General features: G+C 33.0%; 1 protein-coding gene across 1 annotated transcript in view; it reads left to right on the top strand.

Moving 5' to 3' along the window:
• The window catches only part of FBXO8 (F-box protein 8), a 57,431-nt gene extending 40,490 nt beyond the window's left edge, over nt 1-16,941 (top strand). The window contains exons 4-6 of the mRNA XM_008566329.1: nt 11,194-11,312; nt 13,469-13,665; nt 15,084-16,941. Of these exons, the coding sequence (XP_008564551.1) occupies nt 11,194-11,312; nt 13,469-13,665; nt 15,084-15,271 (504 nt within the window). The 3' untranslated portion in view covers nt 15,272-16,941. The remainder of the gene's footprint in view (nt 1-11,193; nt 11,313-13,468; nt 13,666-15,083) is intronic.
• The last annotated feature ends 580 nt before the right edge of the window (nt 16,942-17,521 follow it).

Below are 17,521 nucleotides of genomic sequence, written 5' to 3'. Positions count from 1 at the left end.
TGGCTAATTATTTTAGTAAATGTAGACTATACTGTTGGAAAGCTTTCAAATCAGAAAAGCAGAGGAGAAAATCATCCATATATTGGGTTAGCGTTGATCCATTGGGAAACATAACATCACCCAAGTCTGCTTTAAAAACCAGAAAAATATGTGGGGCTCTCAGTATGCCCTGGGGCTTTACAGTCCAAGTATACCTTTGATCATTCCAAGTGAAAGCAAACAGATATTGGCTATCAGGATCTACAAGTATGTTTAAGAAAGCACTATGAAAATAGAGTTATCCTGTTGTTGTTGTTGTTGTTATTATTATTGTTATTATTATTATTTTCATAGTTATAGTAACTATGAAAATAGAGTTATCCTCAGGAATATTAGTTAACAAAGTATGGGGATTTGTTATTATAGGATGCTAGGAAACTACAGTATTAGTGATAGCTCTAAGGTCTTGTACAGACCATCTTCCCTTACTGTTGGGTTTTTGTATAGGTGAAATAGGGGGATTGTGGGTCTTGTACAAAGAATAATTAATACCTTGTTTTATGTAGTCCTCTATTATGGGTTTAACTCCTTGGAGTGCCTCTGATCCTAGAATGTGTTTTTTAATGTTAGGCAGAGGCTTAGTTGAGTTTATCTCCACCTTAATGGGAATTGCTGATAAAATTTTCACAATATTGGTGGATGATTGAGACCACGAGGATTTTGGTAGGGAGGCAGGTAACGTACTTGCATCTGTGATTTCAGTCCTTACAGATGTAGAGTGTATTTGAACCAAACAATCAAGGCCATCACAAGAAAGATGCCAGGTAAAAAATTTTGATTAGCATGAGATGTTGTTAAACTCAAATATATTTCCTCCTTTGAGGAAAAAGAAATATGACATTATAAGTTTCCAAAAAGTACCAGTCAAAGCATATAGGTGTCGATGGGACAAGTATGAAACAGTGCTGTGCAGTTAATGTTTCCAGTTGAAAAGGTAAGCAAGGACTTTGCATACATTAATAAGTTTATTTGAAATTTTTATCATATTTAAAGATTTTTTTATTCTGAGGAGGGGATTTTTTTAAAGTGGTGTGATTTCAAATAAATAAAGTAGCTCCAGTATCAATCAGGGCTTTATTTTGGTTTTGTTAACAATGAAATCAATTTTTCCCAAAAAGTGAGTTAGGATCAAAGGGGAAAAAAAAAAAAACCCTGCAGTTTTGTTTTGGTTTGTTTAACTCAAATCTTTTAAAGCAAGTAAAGACAGTTTTATTTGGACCCTGATGGCATTGTTAAAATTTATTTAAATTAACTTTTTTTTTTTTTTTTTGGTGGGAAGGTCATAGGGAAAGCATCTAAAAGATGTTTAGCAACAGCTCACATTTCCTCTCAAGCTAACTCATTAGCTTAAGAGGAGGTAGAAGGGGGAATAGTGAGAAGCTGGATAGTGGATACAAAATTACAGCTAGATAGAAAAAAGCAAGTTCTATTGGTGTACAGTCAACCCAGGAATCTATAATTAACAATGATTTACTGCATGTTATCAAATAATTAGAAGAGAGGAGATCAAATGTTCACATCACAAAGAAATGATTAAGTTTTGCAATGATGAATATGCTAATTACCCTGACGGATCATCACACATTATATACATGTATTGAAATAGATCTCTGTACTTATAAATATGTACAATCAATATGTTTAAATGAAAAGTTAATTTTAAAAAAATGTTTGAAAAAGTAGTCTTTTAAAGGATGAGTCCAGTTAGCTTTAGTAATCCATCGAGTAGCTTTCTCTTCTGAAATTATCATATGGACCAATTGATAAAAGTAGGAAAAGCCAGGGTCATAAGTTCAAACAGTATGCTCAGTTTTTTGTTTTTTGGTTTCTTTTTATCAAAATCAATAGGATCGCCTGTGGGATCTGGAAAACCTTTAAATACATTTTTAAGTTTAGTCCTATTCCAGGGGAAATAAAAGCAAGGGCTAGCTCACCTCATTTGTTGGTTGGCTTCATTCTAAATTGACCACCAAAAATAGGTGGGATTTCCATTGGAGTGGCTGTCTTCTCATGTGAATCCATATGAATCTTACGTGAATAAGTCAGAATGAGGTGGAGATAATATAGATGGATCAAGTTGAAGAAGTTCAGAAAGCAAAGGATATAAAGAAGCTGAAAGCGAAAGAGGGCAAAAAGAGCAAGGAGGTGAGGCTAAAGAAGCCTCAGCTTAAGTTTTTCATTTTCTTGTTTCCTACACCTGCAAGGGAAAAAGTTTATCATTATTTTGTTGAGTTTCCTCCAGGTACCATTGAAAAGTTGTTGGATCTGGAAACCTGTTTTTTCCAGTTATGCATGCAAATAAGTTAATTTAGTTAAAACAAAAGACCCAATTTAATTTTCTATCATCTCTGGTGAAAAGGATCCATTTTCCTCAATATTTGTAAGTACAGTACCCATAAGTACTGTATATGAAACAAGCTGGTGTGGACAAAGGATGTACACCTTCAAATTTAGAAGCTTTATTTTCCATGTTGGTGGTTTGGAGCAAGACAAGCTGTGTGGTAGTAGCCCTCCCCACCACTCCCCCACCAACCCCCTCCCCCTTTTTTTAAGTTTAAAGCCATTTTGCCAGAGGGAACAAGTGTAAGCTAAGGAAGGTTGTCTTACTTCAAACCCCAAGGGAAACAATTTTAAAGCCTCCTTTTTAACACTGCCCTAGAATTCTTTATGTTGAATGCGTAACAGCAACTCTCATTCTGATTCAAGCCCACCTCTCATCTTGGGAGGAAAACAGAACCATGTCCTAGAATTCAAACTTTACCATGCATTCATAAACAGTAACTCTCGTTCTGAGAGAGTAGTAGAACGCCTCCAACAAAGGAGGTAATCAGGTTTCAATAAACCAGGACCTCAAACCAAGGTGGGAGGTTTGGTGATCTTGGGAGGAGGCCACATATTGCACCCGGGGTGGGGGTGAGGGGACGTTCAAGTTCGTGAATTCAAGGGATTCGGTAGCTGATACCTGCTTGAAGGTTGAAAACCATGTTGGGTAGTCAGGGTGGGGGTGGGGTGTTCACTTCAGGATCCTGAGACTGTGCCATTTTGTGAACCAAAATTAAGGCTGTTGAGGCAGAAATAATTTTTATAAAGGTTTATTGAAAGCCAAGCTTGAGGACCTACCCATGAAACACAAGTCAACAGTTGGAAAGTGCTCCAAAATCTACTACAAGCAAAGGCATTTTATAAGGGAGTTTCAGAAGGAGGTTTCAAAAGGAAGGGGGAAAGTTCCAACTATAGTTGTCCTTTTCTCAGAGAATACAAAAATCACAATCACTGGTTACTGATTACAACATGGGAACCAAAAACGTCTACATGCAACCCTAAAGCAGAAGCTTCATGCTTCAGCTGTTCTTCATAATATCTAAATGGCTTATTCAGATCTAGTAGGTAATATATTAATTAATAAATCAGTTCTAACCACATACATTGTTTATCTTAAGAAAAAGATTTCGAAATCAAGTTCGTGAAGCTGGTGGTGAGTTTTGGAAAATCTGCTTCATTTTGATTATTTCCTTCATCAGACTCTAGTGACTAGATTAGGAATAACAATTATAAAAGCAGTGTATGATATTTCTGAAGTGTGCTTGAAGGTCAGCACTAAACATAGGAAACGGGCATAGAAAGTTACAAAAGAGAAAAAACTTTGGCAAACTTACTGGGTAGAATGAAATGAAATGACAGGATAAGAACATAGATACTTAGTCTTAAACTTGCTCATTAAGAAGTCTGCACTTATTTTACTGCAGTTAAAAAGCAACGTGTTGGATTTGGGGCGTGGGGGTCTTTGTTTTTGCAAAATAAATATCCCCAGATAAATTATTCTCAACTATTCAAGTTCTGTGGGCTTTTTTCCCCTCGAACTATACAGTACATATTCTCGATTAGAGAGAGTGAGAACTGCTGGACTGAACAAAATTAATTGATTTTACATTTACCTTAGCAATTCTGAGAGCACTGTAGAAAAGAAGAAATAGTATCAGAGCAGTCCGCTTAATCATTGCTGCTGCTATTTCAAAAAAGACAATAGGAATACTCCCATTTGACCTGCAGAGCAGCCTTCAACATGCTAATTATTTTTTACTATTCTGAAAGTATTCAAAACATATATTGTATCTCTTATTTTTAATGTGAAAATGTTACATTTGAATTTAAATTTTACTTGTTCATTTCACTGTGGTTAAAATGTGAACTTGAAAATCAATATATCAGTTATACTGAAAGTTAGAAATCTAGGTTGAACTATTTTGTTTCATAAATATTGTTAAAATTTAAGGATTATTTTTTAAAGTCTTCAGAATGTCCTTTTAAAAAGAAAAACACAGTTTACAGTTTTCTTCCTATTATAGTATGCTCTAAGAACAGGTTTATAACTTGTAATAGCCGTGGTACTGGATTTTGCATTGTATACAAATTTGAAAAAATTTGCTAAATCAAAATTTTTTCTAAATTTCTTTACTAAGTTATTCTTTAGGAAAACAAATTAAGGCTACTCCCTAGTGTGTGATAGTTTTGTTTTATTAGTGATTTTTATTTTTATTGATACCAGTTGTTGCACAATGTTTCTGTCAGGTATCTGTGCCAATAGCACTCTCATTACCTGTAGTCAGTACTTTTTTGTTTGGCTTTGCATGCCTAGATTTCTAGAATTCACTCTCTTCCCAAATATATATTTACTGGTTCTGAACATATATATGGTAGATTTTGCTTAGTTATTAACCTTAGCATGAGATGGGATGAATTCACATTTACTTCACCTGGATTCTCATTGCTGCTTGGCATTCCTTTAGTTTATTCCTAGTGGGTTCCCAATTATTACCCCATGCCATTGTTGATAGAAATCTTCCCCACTTTACTGAAGGATCCAAATCAGCCCTCTCTTTTCTAACTCTTCCCAGATGGTTTCTCCTCTCTAAGAAAGAAACCAACATGCACTCTGTTTTCTGCTTTTTACTTTTCTGATATACCTGTCTCTGAACCACTACTACTATTCTGTTTTCCTGACTTAGAAAGCATTATAAACTTCAACTGTATTTTTAGTCCTGCTCCCTGCTCCTTTTTCATCTGCTTTGCTACTCCTGCAGCAAAATCTTTCTCCTGCACATCATTTCATTTTTACTGTCCGTTGACTGTCTTTCTTTTGTCTTCTGACATGCAAAGGTCAAAAATATCTTGGAAAAAAAATCATTTTCTCGTTTCATCCTTTAATTTTACCCTTTATATTTTCCTACTTTGTACCAACAGATTTTTCAAGTAAGTGGGCTGTACTCAATTTCCCTACCTTGAACTCATTCCTTAGCTTTTTACTTGGACTTGAGCCTCCACTACTCTGTGGAAAGAGACCTCTTGAAGGTTACTACTTTCTTTTCTTCCAGTCATCAAATCCATTGCCCTCTTTTCCTGTTTTAGTCTTTTTGAGCCATCTGAGAGAAAAAGGAAACTAGCCTTGTTCCTTTTGCTAGGCACTTTAATGTCTTCACAGCAGCCATCTAAGATTTTTACTGATTAGAAAACTGAGGCTCAGAAAAGTTGAGTAAATTGTTTTTGTTCACATCATCATTAAGTGGCAGAGACATGGTTTGATCCCCTTCTGAAAATTAAGCTTTCAGCTATACTATGTAATTGCGTTTTACACCCTTTTCTTCATTAAACCTCAAAGGCTCTTGGTCTCTGAGACCGTGAGTGTGTGTGTGTGTGTGTGTGTGTGTGTGTGTGTGTGTGTGTGTGTGTGTGTGTGGTGTTAGTGCGCATGTGCACCAATGTGTCTTTTTAGTTTTGTTGCTGTTTGTGTGTTCTTTAGAGAGAGAGAGAGAGAAAAGCAGAGTAGAGAGAGGGAGAGAAATAGAGGAGGGACATAGAGAGAGAGAGAGACAGTTTTAGTGAAACAGGCAGGCGGACGTCGGCCTCTGGAGTCCACCCAGCGTGGCCATGCTTTTCCAACCTATGGCTCCAAGGACCTTTTGGCCGGTTACCTAGCTCATAGACCTGCATGAAGGGGTCTGGTGACCCAGCCTGCCGTGTGAGAGGTCTGGGGACCCAGCCTGGCATGTGAAGGGTTTGTGACCCAGTCTGTGAACTGGCTTGAGGGGTTTGTGGGCTCCAGACCCAGCCTTAGCTTGACAATCGGCACAGTCGGTGCAGGATTACCAGCAGGTAAAAGAGCACCACAACGGGTGTGGTTGAGTAGCTTTACAATTGGTGTCACAAACAGGATTAAGAGCTAGACAATTGGCGCTGTGAGCAGGATTCCAGACATTAGCCCTAGCCAGACACTACTCCATTACTGATCCTTCTTATTCAAGATCCTTAATCTATATCTTCAATCCTCACTTTTTTCTTTATATCCTGTTACAGTAACAATTGCCTAATATGCCTTTCTAGTTATTTCTTTCATCACCTAAAATAAAACATTTCTAAGACCAAACTCATTACTATTTTCTACAAATCAATACCCTGTATAATTTGTTTTTCCCTGTCATTATTAGTGAGTTGTTTTTCTCTTCATCTAAGCCAGAAACATCAATTATCTTTCACTTTTCATTGTCCCTTGACTTGATAGCATATTTATCAAGTGTGCTCACTTCCTATTTTCATATATATAGCATACGGAGTTTTTAAAATATGTTTATAGAATGTATTATTTCCTTTTCATTTCTAGTGCTTTACCATGTGTTGAAACCTAGACAGTTGTAGTAGCCCACTAGGTAATATATTTTATGTTGTTTTTTTTATATTACTGTCAAATTCATATTGCAGGCCATTTCTTCACCATGTTAAAAAGACTTCAGAAGGTTCCAGTTGCGTAGAGAATAGAAAATAAACATCTTACCCTAAAATTCACCACTGCTTCTACTACAGTTTGGTTTCAGACTTACTCTCAAAGCCCAAATGGTTTCCCTTCTTTCCTGAAAATAGCCTGAGTTTTTACCATATATTGCTTTTGCTCATATAATATTAACTGAAACATTATTCTCCAGTGTTTCCCTTATTCAGTGCTATTTAAAGCCCTTCCAATCCTTTGAAGCCTAATTTCTTCCAGGAAATCTTATCCAAATATCCTGTCCCATAGTGATTTTTCCTTTCATTGAACTACTGAAGCACTTTTCATACCCATTCATTTAGGCCATATTCAACCATTTTGTATCATTGATTTGTCACATGTGTTTATTCTAGTTATTTATGTATCTGTCTCATCACCACAGGTAAACTTTAAATTATCTTAGGGCAAACTTCTATCTTATACTACTCAGTGTCTATCAGTGAATACTTTACATATGGCACTTTGTGTTTAATATATTTTTAAACAAAGTGTAGACAATTTTAAGGTATTTGTTTTTGTTTTCTTATTTTTGACGGCTGGCCAGTAAGGGGATCTGAACCCTTGACCTTGGTGTTACAACAGTGTGCTCTAACCAACTGACCTAACCGGCTAGCCATTTGTTTTTATTTAATGTTTTAAAAAATCTTTTACAGCAGGTACATATATGTGGATAAATGTGCACAGATATACATATATCTATTTTACAAACTGGTCTTTGAGTATTCGTCTTTGTATCTAAACATAAATGGATGCTTTTTTAAAAAATCAAATTACTAAGAAATTTTAAATTTGTAATATAAACATTATTTACAAGTTTGTCATTTTCCAAAGAAATATGAGGCCTAATGTCTATTTTCATAAAAGGAATTTTATTTACTCCACGTGTAATTTTCCTGTAAAACTATTTTTTAAATAAAATCTTTTTTGGCCAATAGTTTTCTTTTAGCTGACAAGAGCTTATCTTTTTACTATGGAGCCAGCCCATTATTAGGACTGACACCATCATGATTTATCTCAAAGTTACCTGACAAAAATGTCTTAGAATTTTCCTCACATGAATAAAAGGGGAGAGAGAGTTGACTTTGCATAAGGGATTTTAACTCAAAATTTATATAGATTAAACAATCAAATTAAAGTAAGTAATAAGAAGTTTGAAACAAGCTTATTTTAGAAATGTAAAAAAAAAAAAATTGAATCAAGTAAATGACAAGCTATTGGCCTTTGAACAACTCAACTGTATTTACAAATATGCCCTTCCTTATGTGGTGCTAACATTCCTGCCTATAACTTACACTCACTGACTATACTCCTACACTCATCTAGAATAGGGATTCCTAACCTGCAGTCCTTAGATGGGCTTCAGGCATTTAATTTCTGTTTTTAATGTGTGTGTGTGCATTATTCTTCAAAGAACTTCTATAGCTTTCATTATACTCGAAGGGGTCCAAGACTCAAAAATGAGCTTAAGATTGTCACTAGAATTATACACAGTATCTATTCCTTTTTCCTTGCAGCACAGCTTTTCAGATGTCTTAAAGTCTTCATCTTTTCTTCATTCGTAAATATTTCTGTCTTTGGCCTAATACCCCTACATCCCTTAACTCTTCCTTATATAACATGGATTCTACACTCTTCGACTATCTCACCAGGTCCTGATTTCCTTTATTCAAATAAGTTCTTGTTTGTCAATATGCCTCATAAAATGTAATATCCAAAATTGGACACTTTCATAGTGAATCATGTTGACTATACTAAGCTACAACCTTCCTTTTTCTGGAAACCATGTTTATATTAATATAGACTAATATTAATGCTCATGATTTCCTTTGCTTGTGAGACACCACACAGACTGTGTATGTCTATGTGCACGGGCTCACACACACACATATACATACACTGCTGAGAGTTTTAGTCCCAATCAGTCACTAATATGTGGTCTAGGGATATCTGTACCATTCTTCCAAAACTTTATTAAAAAACAGAAGTGGTTATACTACTTATTAAGCAAACGTACAGTCATTCAGCAGATCTCATGCTTTTTTTTTTTTTTTTTGTATTTCATTGGTACATAAAAAGATAAGAATTCAGATGATTGCCGGTTGTTTATTAAAGACCATTTAATCTGGTCTCATGCGTTTTTCTATTTGTCGTTCCTTTACCGTTCATTTTGATAACCCTTCTGAAGTAATCTTCCTCTCTCAAGAAATCCCAGGCTTGAAACCGATGCCTCCTTTCTTAATAAAACCAACAGAGTTTATTTATTTCAAGCTGTGTTCCCAGTTTTCAGGATTGGGTTTAAAACTCTTTGACTATGTACTTTCTTACTCATGTGTATTTGATTGATTTTGGAGAATTCATTTTAGATTAGATACTAAATTCTCAAAATGTGTGTTTTATAAAAAAGGAAATGACTAGCAATGTACTTTTATGATGCTTAGATGGTAAATGTGAATGTTAATTTATAACTAAGAGCATCAAATGATATTAAAATGTTATTATCATATGAGTATAATTAGAGAATTATATCCCATTTAATGAATCATATTAGTGAGATTATTTATTTTGCATAATTTTTAAAAAGATTAGAATTAGTTTTATATCTCTTAAATATTGATTTAGTGTGAATAAAGAATCTTAACTAATACTTAATTTACATCCCTTTGTCTTTTAAATCACACATTAGAATTAAACACTGGAAATAATTCTGAAACATTGTTATTCTTTTAAACTGAGGAATTTTGGAAACAAATATGACTTTTACTAAGCAGATCAATTAAATATACAGTCAACTCTCAATTATTCAAACTAATAAAGGAAAGGATGGAACAAGCATTACTATTTCTCTAGTTCCTAACCCCTCAGACAACTGCTGAAAGCCTAATTCCAAACAAATTTTTTGGCTTTCTGTTGTCTTGATCGTATTACATTTTCTAGCCCTTGTATCCAGGATTCAGTATGAAATATGGCTTTCAATTGAGTTGACAAGAAAGTTTTATTTTGTCACATTCTGCTCTTTATGTACATTTTTTAAATTACTGCCCTAACATTGCTTTTATATTATTAAAATTCCATAAAAATTTGCTACTGTTGCTATTAGGATATTATCCTGATGATTTATAAAATTAGTTTTTTATAAAAAATCTTACCTTTGAATTAAAATTTGTAGATTATAACCTTTCAAAATCGTTACCTCATAGTAACAAATTGCTTTAAAAAATTTTTAATATAAAAATTTCATGAGAAAGTTTTTATCTTGAAGAGTTTTTTATAGAAATTCTTCCAACTTTTTGAATTCTTAATGTGTGCAATATTTCTGAGTACTATGTAAGTGTTTGTAAAGTGAAGAAATGCTGAAGGAATTTATGTGTGAAAACAGTATGTTGCATGTGTATAATACGTCATTTTCTCTACCAATTAACTGCATACAATGTGGTAGTATCCAGACATAAGCATTCGTGGGAATGCATGTATCTGGATAACTGCAAGTTGAAATAAACACACCTGCCTTTTATTTCAATAACTGCACATTCAAATCCATCTAAGACATATATTTGAATGTTACCTCCATCAACATGAGAGAACACTGGTTTCAGCATTTGATTTTTTTGTTGACGTTTCATTGTTGTTGATTTAAATCTAAAGCAGGTAAAAACTTATGGGTAATGCGTCTCTGAAAAACTTTGCATGCAGAGAAAAGGAAATTCAAAGATAAATTCTATGAAAAACATTGAATTATCTTCTGTTTTGCCTCAGTGTGTATTGTAGCTAGATTCTTGTAGAATGTAGCAATGTTTAAAACAAAAGTAGTAGGCCTGGAGCTGGGCCTACTTTAAGTTAAATAATTTAATTTTTCTTTTCAGAATAAAATTGTTAGTCTTTCATTTGGAGAATTTTTTTTTCTCAAGAAGCTATTTCCTTGAAAAGTGTACTATAACATATATCTGAGCTTTAAGAAATCATGTTTTCAGTTAGACAAGGGAAGTGTTTGCTACGAGGCTTATTTTAAAATCGGTATTGTGGTTTCTTCTGCAGCTCCCCACCTCCGAAATTAGGCCATATTTCTGTATAGTTAGTTTTACCTGATGTGAGCCAGAAAATTAAATTAAGATTTCTTTAAGAGTCTTAGCTTTGAATTTCCTACTTTACATTGCCTGTAAACTATCAACCACAAATAATAGTTTCAGTTCAAGTTCTAGCTTGTATTTTGCATGATAAAGCTATCAAAAGTGTATTTAATGCTGGGAAGAATTTATAGCTATTGTTCTGCTATTGCCTAATTGTTAAAATTTATAAATAAAAACTGATTTTATTTATGTAGACTTATCTTTCTGCCTTAGGGAGTAAATTACTTTATGTCCAAGGGTATTCTAGATGATTCACCAAAGGAAATAGCAAAGTTTATCTTCTGTACAAGAACACTAAATTGGAAAAAACTGAGAATCTATCTTGATGAAAGGTAAAAAAATTTTGTTTATATCAGAAATGAGTTATGAAATGCTTTTGATGCGTTCTTTCACTTTAAAAATTATACTGAATGGTAATCATGTAGTTGCAAAATTGAGTATTATTTCTTTTGCGAGCTTTAACTTGCGGATGAAAAAGTTGTCATTGTAAAAGTAAAAAAATCCCACATACACACACAAAACGGAAGCCCAGTACCTTTGTCATAGTAAACCAAAATGAAATATTTTTGAGAAACCGACAGCCCTTTTTCTTAATAACTAGCCATAATCTAAGTGTTTAGATAACGAAAAGTTCTGAATTCTGAAATTATTTATATAAAAATCTAATACAAAGATAAATTGTAGCATAAACCCACAAATCCTAGAGATCTGAATATATTTGCATGTAGATACTACACGGAAGTGTCATTTGCAAGTTTGGAAATTCTCAAAATGTGACATTTTTTTTTTTTTTTTTTTTTTTTTTTTCCTTTTTGTCTTTTTTTTTCGTGACCGGCAACGGGATCGCAATCCTCGGTGTCGCGCCCGCACCTCGCTCAGCCAGTGAGCGGCCGGTCTGTATGTGGGATCCAAACCCTCGGCGGGAGCGCCACCGCATTCCCAAGAGGCGCACTGTAGCAGTGAGCCACCGGGCCAGCCCCTCAAAATGTGACATGTTTTACACAAAGATTATGTTGGCTAGTATGCTGTTCTCTTTTGATAGTTGTTCACTTGTACTTTTTAATTCTGGTTATTAATGGACATAAAAATATTCAGACAGTATTTTAATATGACCTCACTGGACTACCATTTTTTAAACTACAGATCTCATACTAATCTAATATATGGCGTAAAAATACATTTGCCATTGTAATTCTCAATCTTTTTTAACTCGAGATTTTTTAACAATAATTCACAAACATTTATTATATTCCAGAAGTTTTGCAGGAGTGTAGGAGTGCACAGATGATTAGGATGTAATTCCTGTTTTTGCGTTTACATCCAGCATACTGTTCATTGAAAGAAATCTCTCACGTAAAGATGGTGTCATTAGCTCTTTTTGCTTTTAAATGGTAGGTACCCAGGGATCAGTTGTTTTTCTGTAAAGAACCAGCTCTTTCTGTAAATATTTTAGGCTTTGCAGGTCATGTAAGCTCTGTCACAGCTACTTAATAACTCTGCCATTGTGTCATGAAAGCAGATATAGACGTTACATAAACAAATTAATGTGGCTCTGTTCAAATAAAACTTTATTTGTAAAAACAGGCAGCAGGCCATATTTCGCCCACTAGCTGTAGTTTGCCTATCCCTGCCATAAGCAATTGGTAAAAATGGAAGATTGTTATTATATAATCATGGTTAAGTTCAATAAGAATTGAAGGATATTGTAACAAAGTGTGACTGTATATTGGAATGCTATTGATTAAAAAATTATATACAAGTGGTCTTCAAAAACTTCATAGAAGGATTCATATTATATTTCAATTCAACTTTTCCATGAACTTCCTGAAGTACCCTTGTATATACAAATATGAATACACAAATATTTATATAGTTGTAAGGAACCTAAATGTATATCAATAGGATTATCACATTTATGAGGTGGGATACTTTGGAGCCATTAAAAAGAATGATGTGGATCTGTGTGTACAGATATAGAAAGATGTTCACAATATATTATATGAAAAAAGCAAAAGCAAATTCTAAAACAATATATAGTATATGTAGGCATTTTTAGAAACCTACATAAATAGTTATTACCTCTGGAGATGTGGATTGGTGTGGTAGGTAAGAGACTTTCATTACTTGCATAATTTAAAAAATAAAGAATTCTACTGCCATTTGGATTTAGCTAAGATGAAAAGAAGCTGCCCTTTTTAATACCACAAAATTTATTTTTTTTTTAATTTTGTAAGTGGAATTGCTGGTTTTGCCTTATTTTGTTTTGTTGTAACCTATTCATGAAAGATTTCAAAATTATTTAACTTCTTAAATAACCATATTTAGATTTTTAAAAATTTTAATAATTATATATACTTTTATAGGATTAGATGATTTGTTAATCAATAATAAAGTATTTTTATCAAAAAATGACAGTTTGATTTTTCTTTTCATTTTTTTAAAAATAAAGAACAGTTAACTAAAGCTGTACCTTTTTCTCTTTCTATAGGAGAGATGTCTTGGATGACCTTGTAACATTGCATAATTTTAGAAATCAATTCTTGCCAAATGCACTGAGAGAATTTTTTCGTCATATCCATGCCCCCGAAGAGCGTGGGGAGTATCTTGAAACTCTTATAACAAAGTTCTCACATAGGTTCTGTGCTTGTAACCCTGATTTAATGCGAGAACTTGGCCTTAGTCCTGGTAAGAATATATAGTATGTAGTATACTTTGCCCCCTCTTCATCTCCAGGGAGAAACAGTAGTATATGAGACATTTTTCTCACTGTGGGGAAAAATACTAACAGTAATTACAAATACTTCTTTTACTGTTTGTAGCAGTGACTGCTTCTAGGGAATACATCATCTGTGTGAGCTTAGAGGGAATACGTTAGCTTGCCATAGCTATTTTTTATATGTATAGTAAATATACTGTTTTAGGAAGAAAGTTAAATTTGACTACATAAACTCTTTAAAATTATACTTGTTTGAGCATTGGATATTTTTACTAATCTAACTGAAAACTTGAGGAATTATTTGAAAAGCTTTTAATGATCCACGTTACATAAATAACACATTTTTACTAAAATTTTTTAATATAACTAGTTTTTACTGTTTGTGTGTGTATAAATGTTTATGTGTGTTTGTATGTGTATGAGATAGCCAGTCTTCTACATATTTTTTCATTTGCTATAGCTTTACTTATCTCTTCATGTAAAAATTTTATTGTGCTTATTTTATTAAGCATGAATTATAAAACATTTACATATCATATGAAATTTGTTGAACATGCTTTACAAGACACGTTTAACTTAGCTTTCTTAAGACTGCAGGATTCCAAAATATCAACACCATTGTAGTAGCAAGTATCATGACATCTGTTACTATTTTAATATTAAACATCAAATATTGACTTCAGCATATATAAAGAAAATTACTTTGCTGCATGGTGCTCAGGTATAGCAATCTTTTCTCTAAAGAATTACTTTTGAAATCAATATGTAAATTCCATTAGGCTTTAGAATACATATCTCAAATGCAAATATTAATTTAATAATCTTACGAGTTGTTTGCATTTTATTTTTTAGTACCAAGTTAATGTGTTTTCTTGCTTTCAAATTAATTTAGGTTTTTGTGAAAGCATTCTATGTAAACATGTTGCTTTTTAAAATTTTTTTGAATGGGGAAATAAATATGCTTACAGCACAGTCTACTTTATGGATAGTTGAATGGAAGTATAACATTTGAAAGCAAATATGAAAATAAAGCCAATTCTGAAATTTTAAATCTAGAATGAGTTTTCACTATAAACTCTTAAGCTATTCTAAAGTTCTTTCAAACTGATGAAAATACTCACTGAATAATTCAGTTAGGATAATAACCATCCCAGTTTGCCCAGGACTGAGGTCTTTCCCAATATGCAGGACTTTCCCAGTACGCAGGACTTTCAATGCTAAACTTGGGAAAGGACCAGGCAAACTAGGCTGGGTTGGTCACCCTGTGTTCAGTTATGAGGTAATCTTGATCTCTTGAAATTATAAACACTTTTGCCTTATCTAATGCCATTGGGATTATATTTTTTAAACCAACTAATAACTTGAAGTGTTTTCATTTTCCTTCCAGATGCTGTCTATGTACTGTGCTACTCTTTGATTCTACTTTCCATTGACCTCAGTAGCCCTCATGTGAAGAATAAAATGTCAAAGAGAGAATTTATTCGAAATACTCGTCGTGCTGCTCAAAACATTAGTGAAGATTTTGTAGGGCACCTTTATGACAACATCTACCTTATTGGCCATGTGGCTGCATAAAAGCACAAGTGCTAGGACTTCAACTTTTTACTTCACACTAAAGCTGCCCAAGGACGACTTTAGCAGATATGCAAGTTACATCAGTGCTGGTCATGCTAGCCTCTGTATACAATTAAGCTTGAGTGTACAACCTTTTTTCTTTTGCTACTTTCTTTTGTAGTAATTTCCTTGGGGAACTAAATAATTTTGCAGAACTTTTTAAAATTTTGCTCATCATATTTTGCACAAAGCAGAGCCACTATCTGACACAGCTGTTAAAGGATGTTAAACTGACATTATACTCTAAAAGTTGTATTGTGCATTAGATCTGCCTGTAAAACTCTATCCATTTCCATTCTTTTTAAAAATATATATGTACATATTTAACTAAAGAGATTTATAATCATAATTATTTTATTGTAAAGACTTTAAAGTTTTTCCTTTTCTTTCAAACTGAGTTCTAAAATTTATTTGATTCTGATCTGAGATTATTGTTGTCTTTTCAAAAGTTGGATTTGACTTCAGATAAAAACCAATAACATCTTCACTTTCTTTTGAACTTTGAAAAGAGTGTTGATTTGTTACTATACTACTATGCAAAACTGGCACTTATTTTTATAATATAAATTTATCATTTGATTTTTCATTTTTAAAATTTCTGGGTTAGTCAAGTCTCAATAAATCCTTTAAATCATTTAGGATAAAAAAAGTCAAAATTTAAAGTTTACCCTCATAAAAATAAAATGTTATTAGAACTCTGGTAAATCTTTGCTTGTCTATATCCGACATAATTAGTCAAATTTTACTGTTTTCCTAATCTTGATGGTCTGTGTTCAGAATCCATTAAGGAAGGGATATTGTGAGTGATCATAAACACTCTTATTCATTTATTCAGTTAAATATTTACGAAAGGACTTCCATGTGCTAAGCACTGTGCTAGGTACTAGTGATACTTAGACATGGGCTCTACCTTCACAGATGTTACATGACTGGGTAATGAGAAGAAAAATACTGCCTAATGGAGAATAAATTTAAGGAGTATATCTTAATTAAATTATTTAATAATTAAAATACACAATATTTTGGAATGATAGAGAACAATGTATTTATACGTTGAGTTAAAAGTTACCTCTAAGTGAAAAGCATAAGTTTTGGAATGATATAGTATTTGACGAATAGAGCTGCTAGTTTAGGGGGGAGTGGGGGGGATGAAAACTCCTTCCATACTAGAGGTATGGAATGCTGGTTTCCTTCCAGATCTGACCCTAAGTCAATAGTGGTTGTTAATATTACAACTGGAATGATGTACTACAGATTTTTCAAGGATAAAACATAAGGTAATCAATTTTTGAATGTCAAAGGGACTTTTAGACTGGTAGTAAATAATTTCTAAGATTCTGAAGCAAATACCTAAATTTTTATATGTACGTAATTTTGAATTTCATGACAAAATAATTCTCTCTAATTGAGTATCTTTTTTTTTTTTTGTATCCTTTGTTTTGCTATTTCTTTTCCTTTTTCCTGTTTTATTTTTCCACCCTGACCTGTGGGTTGGCAGTATTCTTTTTTCCAACATTTTCTTATGGAAACTTTCAAACATACAGAAAAGTTGAAGTATTTTACAGAAAATGCCTGTATACTCACTACTTAATTCTACAATTAAAGTTTGACTATATTCTCTTTACCACGTATTTACCTGTCTGACTCCTCATCAGTCAACCCATCTTATTCCTTTGATACAGATCAAAATAAGTTTCAGATGTGACTGCACTTTCTTCCTAATGACTTAACTTGCATATCATTAACTAAAGATCAATTTTTGTTAGCTTTTCCTTTGAGGTAAAATTTACATATAATAAAATGCATAAATCTATGGTACCAATCAGTGAGTCTTCACAAATGTAAACACCTGTGCAAATTAAACCCATTTCAAGATATACAACTCTGCACAGCCTGTTTACAGTTAATGTTGTACCATAAACATTACATAAAATACAAAAACCCTGTAACCATATAAGCCTATTTACCCCACCCCCCATTCATTATCTTATAGTTGTCATATGTATTACATATAGCATATGTTATAAACTCCACAATATAATTTTATTTACTTTGAACAGGCACATACATTTAAAATAGGAAAAAAATACTCTTTTATATTTACTCAGTTATTTCTGATACTCTTATTCTTTCCTGAAGATCCAAGTTTCCTTGTAGCATCATTCCTTTCAAACTGAAAAAATTTCTTTAACATCTTTTATAGTTTGGGTC

Source organism: Galeopterus variegatus, unplaced genomic scaffold, assembly GCF_000696425.1.
Source record: "Galeopterus variegatus unplaced genomic scaffold, G_variegatus-3.0.2 Scaffold235, whole genome shotgun sequence".
Classification (NCBI taxonomy): Eukaryota; Metazoa; Chordata; class Mammalia; order Dermoptera; family Cynocephalidae; genus Galeopterus; species Galeopterus variegatus.
This window is presented reverse-complemented; position numbering and strand designations above follow the sequence as displayed.